This window comes from Bombus impatiens, unplaced genomic scaffold (genome assembly GCF_000188095.3).
Source record: "Bombus impatiens unplaced genomic scaffold, BIMP_2.2 scf_0361, whole genome shotgun sequence".
Lineage (NCBI taxonomy): Eukaryota > Metazoa > Arthropoda > Insecta > Hymenoptera > Apidae > Bombus > Bombus impatiens.
In genome coordinates this window covers 44,753-53,751 of record NT_176780.1, presented here as the reverse complement: position 1 = coordinate 53,751, position 8,999 = coordinate 44,753, and the positions used below count along the sequence as shown (strand labels likewise).

The following is an 8,999-nucleotide window of genomic DNA, read 5'->3' as shown; positions in this document are numbered from 1 at the left end:
TTTCGAGCCGCGAAACGGCTGACCAGAAGGGTGAAATGAATGAAAGCGGTCGCGAAACTCTTTAGTCCCGGTATCGAGGCCAGTACAGCGGGAGAAGTCATCGATTTTCGAGGCGTGCATACCAATCGAGACAGAAAGAAGAGAGAGAGAGAGAGAGGTTCGGTCGCGGCCGCGTGAGAAGCTATAATTAAGCAACAGGTTGTAGCTTCTTCACGGAAATTTATGAGCAGCGCCCCGATAGAGGACGATCCATCGGTTTTATTGAATTTTAACCCGGTGCTCCCTCCGCTGTCGGAGCTGTTCGGGCTCCAGACAGTTTTTGCGAACCGGCATTCGCATCGATCGACCACGAGGGAACAGCAATTGATTGTAAAAAGGCCGCCGTGTGATCAATAACGCGGAAAGAGGCGCCGCTTGCCAACCGGCCGAAGGTGAACCTGGAACGATTCCGGTGCCCCTATTTCTGGCGAGATTAAAGGGTAACCGAGATGGCAAATGTTAATGGAACGCACGGAATAGCAAGTTTCCGAGCCTCCGTCTCCGGCTAAGAATTTTCGATGCGCAATCGGCCGACATTAACGAGCTTTTATCGGCGCGCGTAGTTGCCAGGAATAATACTACGGCTTTCTTGGAACTTGTGTACGGGATGTTCCGAGAGAAGATACGTTAATGATGGTCATTTCGCTTGAATTTGAACTTTGTCTTTTGTCAAGATATATCGAAATACGGAAGGATACTCGAGAAGTACATCGAACGATTTCTATCAAGAATTCTCAGAAATACGAGGTGATATCGGCTGTTGCTATGCGTTAAATAATCACTCGGTGCTTAGGTCAACGATATATTCCCTAACAAGTGTGTTCTTTTAATCGCGTCGCGTATCGCTCTGGATTTCGCTAGGTCAATCTCGCTAGGTCAATTTCGCCTGGTTCAAACTTAACTGTCGATCGGATTCGATTCTTCTCTTTTTGTCGTCCCTTAATATCCTCACTATCCACGCGTTTGTCACGCAAGAAATCACGAAACCGATAGATCGCCGGTGATCTCCTCGCGTAGCAGTTCGAACGTTTCACGAATAAGGTGAAGAAATTGAGACGATATACAGAGTGGTTGGTAACTGATGGTGGTACAAGCGGAAAGGGGGCGATTCTAGGCGAAAAAAGAAGTCGAAAATATAGAATAAACATTTTTCGTTCGAGGCTTTGTTTTCGAGGAAATCGACTTTAAATTTTCGTTCGGTACGCGTGCGGTACGTTATAACGAGACGCGATAAAGTGCAGGCGTACCGAGCGAAAATTCAAAGTCGATTTTCTCGAAAACAAAGCCTCGAACGAAAAATTTGTATTCTATATTTTCGACTTCTTTTTTCGCCTAGAATCGCCCCCTTTCCGCTTGTACCACCATCAGTTACCAACCACTCTGTATATCGTCGACAATGATTTAGCGTATAGAGATGCGATACACTGGCACACTATTCGTTGATGATAGAGCAAGGCTCGTAGAGTTTTGTTATAGTTGACGTAGCAATAAGGGAAAAGACAGGACTGAACCCGGTACTGACATGTTGACTATTCTAACGATGAAAAATAAGCGCAGTAAAGTGACGATGCTGTGTCGGAGGAAAGCTAGTGAGGGGTGTGTCTAAGGACACGGGCAGTAGACATTGGTTCTGATTGGATAATAAGAAGGTTGGTGGACTAGGAAGGGTCTCAGTCGCCCTCGATAGAAAGTCGCTAGTAGGGAAGTATCGTACGTGAGAAAAACTAAGTTTCCCGTGTCTTTCCGTAGTAGACAATAAGCTTTAGAAACGATCCAGTAAAGAGATGTTTGTTCGGTCTGAAGGACCTTAGCTAGAAAATTCCTGAGATTTATGATAGGTCCTTAAGGCTATTGAGGGTACGCAGTAAGGATGTGCGGACATCTGGTTGCCATCTTGCCCGCGGTATGTAACCTGATTTAGGTAGAGTATAACAATATATGATAACAAAATTTATTATGCAAATCCAACAGGCTGACGGTTCAAAGTATTACAACAGAATGATTCAAAGTGTTACGAGAGACTGGGTGAAAATGTTTTAACAGATTGGGGCGAGCGCTTATTTTGCAGGGTTTTTATACTGAGCTTTTAGTCCCTCTGGAGGCCTTGTCGTCTGGTGTATATCAGAGGCGCCTATTCCTTTACTATTTCGTTACTGTTTCGATAGCTGTGGTATGCAGAATGTCTAGCCTATCCTGTTACTGTTTCTGAGCGGATGGTCTTCTTCAGCGTGTGACACGTTTGTTAGGCGTCCGCGATCGTTGCTACGCATGCCTTCTTCTCGAACGTTCGGCGGAAGGACCATTGGGATATCGATGGCTCATTAGGCACTTCGCTTCGACGATATATATTGTTAATCAACATATCGACGATTAATTAAATATACAGACTAGAATTTATTCATTGTAAAGTACTCGTCCGTTAAGGAGTAATCCGATCTTCGAATCGATAGCAAAGAGATAAGAACGAGAAACGGATGGGAAAGATTGGACGAAGATAATGGAAAAGTGCCGTGCGTGTTTCCTCGTGGAAATAATTTCGCCGGCAGGTACAATTACAGACATCGCTGGCACGATCATCGTATCGGGTGGACGAAGAAGGCCAAAATACGCGGCCAATTTGCGTGGAAGGCAGCTGCAATACAGCCGAATTGGAGCGCGAGCGGCCGGAGTTCGGTTGTTACGCAAAATCGTTTCTTCCTCGGCCGCGTTTCTAAGTACCGGCACAACCATCGGGTTCTGTGAAAGCTGGAATCGTCGATCGACGATCCAGCCTGCCTATTCTTGGCCGACGATTCACCGGCCCCAATTTCGCATCGATGAAAACGACCGTGGATAGAGGGAAGAAGTAGGAGGAGAGAGGGAGGAGGAGGAAGGACAAATCAAGAAGAGAAGAGGAGGAGAGACGGTTGATCCACCGCGAAGAGGTCCTCTCAATCTGCAGTCGATTTTCTCGTGCACCGACCCAATTTCGAGGCCGGTGCGGGCAATTTAACCCAGGTCCGACCGTTCCTGGAACGTCGCGTCGTTCTGTCGGATTACCGGATCACCGAGTCCTCGTCGCGGTATAACGGTCGAAACTGATTTTAAAACCGCCCTGAGACGCTCGTTCTCCGTCGTTTTCCTGTTTCCATCGCGTTCATCGCCATCTTTTTCTGCTCCATCGTTCGAGAGACGGTACAAAACTCGGTACCGCAGAACGACACTTATAATTGTGCGTCTAAACGAAGCGAGTAAAATGAACGCGTGAACGAGCATGGAGCAAGTTCGATGTTTGGCGATTGTTCGGATGAATCGGAAATCTAACGTCCAAACGCTTTAAGAATGTTCCGCGAACGTTCCAAAATGCTCGCTTGATTCATTTAACCCCTTACGAGAGAATTTTGGGCCGAAAACGTAAACAAGCTGTTATACAGAGTGGTTGGTAACTGGTGGTACAAGCGAAAAGGGAGTGATTCTAGGCGAAAAAAGAAGTCGAAAATATAGAATACAAATTTTTCGTTCGAGGCTTTGTTTTCGAGAAAATCGACTTTGAATTTTCGCTCGGTACGCCTGCACTTTATCGCGTCTCGTTATAACGGATCTCACTTTAGATCGTTGTCTCGATGGAAAAATTAAAAAAAGAATGTTTATTCTATATTCTCGACTTCTTTTTTCGCGTAGAATTGGTGCCACCAGTTACCAACCACCCTGTATATTATATTTGGTCCGATCATCCACTACGGACTATGCCCGTAGTTGTAGGTTAATCGCAGAGGTGAGCTAATGGTTTCATGCAGCATTGTTGGAAATGAAGTGGTTTAATGCGTATATGCTCAAGAAACACTCTCGATATTCAACAAAAAAGTTTATTAAACAATTAACGATCAACGATCACACTTCTCGAATGTGTTTGCTTCGCTGTTACGCTAGACTCTTCGCACTTCGCTGTTCGAAACGGAATGAATCTTTCGTTCAAAACCATTCTTTGTTCTTTTCTTTGTTGGCTCTCGATATCTCCACTACGCACGCATTCGTTAGACGTCCACAATGGTTGCCGTGTATTGCGTTCTTCCGAATATTCTGCGAAAGGACCGTAAGCATATCGATGGTACATTGGGCAGTCGGCCTTACGCTTTCGTGGTATAGCGTTTTGTGTCGCGAAACCGTCGGAAAGTTCCGCCGTCGAATGTCGCCACAGAAATGTCTTCTCGTTAACAAATGGTAGCTACGATGTTTTCATCGGATATCGCTGTTTCGAGATCGAACGAACACCGAACCGAGAGTTATTATCCAGCATCTCTGAGATGTAATCTCTAGGAACGTTCGCTCGCGTTTGTCACGTAATTTTTGGGGTTGGTTGATGAAAATAAAAAGTATCTGAGCCGTAACACAACTATTAATTTTGTTTTAATTAAACTTTATTACGAATTCAGCAATCACAATGTAACGCACATTGAATTAACATAAATCACAATTCACTCCAACCACTTTATGTAAGACTTAGTTACAACGATACGTTAAGTACGCGACTGTTATAAGGGTAGAGACCGGTATAGATACGTTGACTATTCTCAGGATACAGAATAAGCGAGTCTTTCTGGCGATACCGTGTCTGAGGAATGCCAGGGGTGGGTGTGTCTGGTCTTACCGACGATACCGTGTCTGAGGAAAGCTAGGGGTGGGTGTGTCTAAGGACACGGGACTATCGGATTTGTCGATGACGATTTTGGTTAAGGAAGCGAGGGCAGTAGACACCGTCTCCGATTGGATAATAAGACGGTTGGTGGATCAGGAAGGGTTTTAGCCGCCCTCGCGAGAAAGTTGCTAACGGAACGCACCAGATGCGAAGAAAACCAACTTTCTAAGCTAACACGTGGTAGACAATAAACGTAAAGGGAAATCTAAGGCAGGAAATACTCGCTTGGTCCGAAGGACCTTAACCATGAAAATGCCAAGACCCCTGGTGGGTACTTAAGACTATCGGGGGTGCGCACCAAGAATGTGCAGATATCTGGGTGCCATCCTGTCCGCGGTGTATGGCCTGGTCTCTGATGTGAGTTGACGTTACACGTTCGTCGTCAAAGTATAGAGCGTTCTCAGAGCATTCGGATGTTCGATTTCCGGTTCGGCGACCAATCGGAGTTAAACGGCGAAACAAACGTTCCCTTGCGCTTTCGTTTCTAAGTTTTATTAAAATGGGCGAAGCATTCGCTCGTTTGGTCTTAAATCGCCATAAGACGTTGCCCCGAGGTGTTTGCCAGAATTCATCGTAAATTGCTGAAGATTATTCTCGACCGTGCAACCATGCTACTTCAAGATACTGTTATCGTTTCGAGCTACCCTTTCTCTCTTCGTTGCTCGTGGTAAACTCGGGAAACGGTGCACGACGTTCATAATTCGACGGCAATTTAAAAAATCGCTCGATCCTCTGAATGTGCTGCTTTCACCCTATTTCTCCGTCATCCTCCGCTCTTTCGTATTCAATTGACCGTGCACGCTTAAGTTGCTTGCAATTCCAGTGACACTCGTACGAGGCTGTGCCGTATATTCGCGAAGCGAGCCGGGCCAAATTACCATATTCCAGTTTCCGGGACGTGTCCCTGGGTCATGTTTGGCCCAGATTCCATTCGGCGACTTAATAAACAGAACGCTTTCGCGGCACGCGTACTACGCAGTTTTCCGCTCAGATATGCTTATTTTTTATGACATTTACCCACGTTTAACGGTATGCTTTTTCTCCGCAACGTCTTGTTTTTCCCTTGTTTTGTCAATGACACGGTCGGACACGGCGCAAGGGGAAACGAAAGGAAAAATTGTTACGAACTTACGAATCAAGTAAACTGGAACCGACCGTTTGTCCGAGAAATAAGAACACATTCCAGATTTCAGAGACAAATACGAGCGGTTGAATAGAATTAGCATAATCCCGGTCGCTATCTCTCCGAGTTTCTGGCCTCTTTGTTCCAAACTACGTGTCTTCTATTTTAATAAGCGTTTCGTATTAAAATCGTCGAGCATAAACAATACGTTTAATTTGTCAGATCTATTTAATTTGTTAATATCAAAGAAGAGAGTTCAACCGAAGAGAAAGTCGCGTCGTCTTTTAATTACCAAAGATACGAAATACGCGATATATTTTTATAAACGTTCCCTCGTTCTTACTTTTTTCTTTTTTTTTGTATATTTTCAGGGTGAGGGGGCATGTTGATGTGCCGGCGGTTGCTGCTGATCGCAGCCGCGATCACGGCCTCGATCGAGGCTGGCTCCGCTAGTTACCACCCTGGAATCTCCTCAGATTACTCTGGATACCCTGGTTTTCCGGTTTATCCAGCTCCGACGTCGTCCGAGACCACGTCCGGTGCGATCACTACGCCAACGACAAATTTGGAAAATGTTTGCAGGTATAATCGATCGGCCGTCGTTTCTTCGTCGTCGATCGTCGAGTTACATTAGCGGAAAACTTCTTGATTATTCTCTTCTGTTTCAAATTAGACGAGCAGTTAGTATCAGAAGAGAAATGTGATTCTACGGCAACGTTGAAACAAGGTCAACCGCAATACACTTCCCTTTATAACAACTTCGTCACGTTTTATGAGAAACCTTGTATTTTTTAGCAGACAAATTTAAAATCGTTCGAAACCACAAATGTTTGCGTTGCAGATCGATATTTTCTTACTCTTATTCCCCCGTTACGCTTTCCATTCGTGGCGCTTACGAAAATAGGATTAAATCGTGATTCAAAATCGCGTCGATCGTATTCGGCGATGGTCCGCCATTAAATCGTACGCGTGTCCGCCGTTGAACCAAACCGATATATCTGTCGTATCGAGGCGTATTCGAAAGGATATATTGTAGGTTTTATTTGCATTCCATTTGCAGGCCATCCGAGTACCTATGTGGCACAGGAAACTGCGTTGCCCAGGACAAATACTGCGACGGCGAAAATGACTGCGGCGACAACTCCGACGAGCCGAAATATTGCACCCGTGAGTCCTTTATCCGACCTGTTTCGTTCGATTCCTGACCGCCATTTCGCCCCAGCAATTTTAATTCAATTAAAATTCCTATTTCTCTTCGATACGCGGTTACCAGTACGCCGATGATTAAACGTCGTTTTCAAGAATATACAACCAATCCCGAAACGTATCGATTAAAGAACACACTTCGCGATCGTTTGTTCGCCAAGATGCAAGATATTAAGTTCTCGTTGAACCCTTTCGCTGCAGATTCAAAGGATGCGCTGCCACGGATACGTCGCGAGATTGAAACAAAGATCGTTCCATGTGGATTCTGAAGTAGGAAATGTACGATATAACGATTCGTATCTGGTAGTAACAATTAGAAACCTTCGTCATTTATAATATTCGATGTGCTCGTACAGCACACCGGCTCCACAGCGATGACGTGAATTCTTCGTTCTATTTATTAATAATAGAACTACCACACCGGTCAAATTGTCTGGTTTTACGATTTTATTTTAAAATTCCTACTTCGCAATGACGATGTGAGAGAATAATATAACGAATTTTATTTTGTTTTTTATGTATTCAAACTGAAAATAATTTCATATCGAGGCTACTTATACCCACAACAGTCGAATTGACTGGTTTTACAAATTTTTAAAATTCCTACTTCATGTTATATTTTTTCCGCAACGATAACTAAAAGAATAATATAACGAATTTTATTTTGTTTTTTATGTATTCAAACTGAAAATAATTTCGTATCGAGGCTACTTATACCCACACCGGTCAAATTGACTGGTTTTACAAATTTTTAAAATTCCTACTTCGTGTTATATTTTTTTCCGCAATGATACAACGACTCTCGCAACGATAGCTAAAAGAATAATATAACGAATTTTATTTTGCTTTTTATGTATTCAAACTGAAAATAATTTCGTATCGAGGCTACTTATACCCACACCAGTCGAATTGACTGGTTTTATAAATTTTTAAAATTCCTACTTCATGTTATATTTTTTCCGCAACGATAACTAAAAGAATAATATAACGAATTTTATTTTGTTTTTTATGTATTCAAACCCAAAATAATTTTGTATCAGGCTACTTATACCAATAGCAGTCAAAACGACTGGTACTTGTCAAAGTGCAAAAGGGTGTTGCAATCTGTTTATCGAACCCCAATTAACCAGTTCCCTCGTTTTCTACAACATGTCACACGTTTTGAAAATTTTTTTACCGCTTATCATTCTATACGATGATATCGGATATCAGGAAAATTCCGGATCGATCGCTAGATCGTTAGATTCTAACGCTAGAAATACCACATTAGCCAAAATGACTGGTTCTTCAATTCTATAAATGTGTCAACCCTCGTTTAGGGATGATGATCGCAGATGAATTAACAATACCAAAAATGTACTGCATAACATGAAATTCCTTCTGTAAGAAAATAATAAATCGACAAATATAAAAATATTCCATTATTACGTATTTTTTAAAGACCAGTCATTTTCACTGCTTTTGGTAGAAATAGCTTCGTGTTAACTATCGGTAGTTCTAGTGTTAAATCTACCATCCGAAATGTAACAAAGATTCGCTAATCAAAGTCTGGTTACCTAAAGACAAACTGCATTACGCGTGCAAACCGCAGACTATAAAACATCAGAACCCAATGTTCGCCTCTGTTGCTTGCCCATTTGATTCGCAATCTCGCGATTCGCGACGTTGTAGCAAATCAGGGTAAAGAGAAAGGGAAGGAAAGAAGCGGTCATTGATCTCGCGAGAATATCGCAGCAGGATTTTTATTTTTCTATCTGGTTTTACAGTGTGCAACAGAACGTTGTACGGTGACGTCGGCCGGACCTACAGGGTGGAAGTTCGCCGACCGAGGGAAGATCGACTGCCATTCTTGTGTCATCTCAATTTCACTGCCGCCGGCTCTGATCTCGGAGATCTAGTTCAGGTGGGATGGAGGAAAAGGAGTTGCGAGCACGCGCGCGCGCGCGCGTCCGGACG

The 8,999-nt window shown here is 43.5% G+C and overlaps 1 protein-coding gene and 1 long non-coding RNA gene across 2 annotated transcripts in view; one reads left to right on the top strand and one right to left on the bottom strand.

Annotated features, from left to right (window-relative positions):
- The window catches only part of LOC112212892, a 21,904-nt gene extending 20,811 nt beyond the window's left edge, over positions 1 to 1,093 (bottom strand). Inside the window, exon 1 of the long non-coding RNA XR_002946743.2 lies at positions 1,022 to 1,093. This is a non-coding gene — a long non-coding RNA (uncharacterized LOC112212892). The remainder of the gene's footprint in view (positions 1 to 1,021) is intronic.
- Positions 1 to 8,999, top strand: part of LOC100741344 — a 48,176-nt gene that overhangs the window by 32,124 nt on the left and 7,053 nt on the right. Inside the window, exons 2-4 of the mRNA XM_012385953.3 lie at positions 6,209 to 6,419; positions 6,898 to 7,004; positions 8,810 to 8,946. Coding sequence (XP_012241376.1) covers positions 6,220 to 6,419; positions 6,898 to 7,004; positions 8,810 to 8,946 — 444 coding nt within the window. The 5' untranslated portion in view covers positions 6,209 to 6,219. The remainder of the gene's footprint in view (positions 1 to 6,208; positions 6,420 to 6,897; positions 7,005 to 8,809; positions 8,947 to 8,999) is intronic.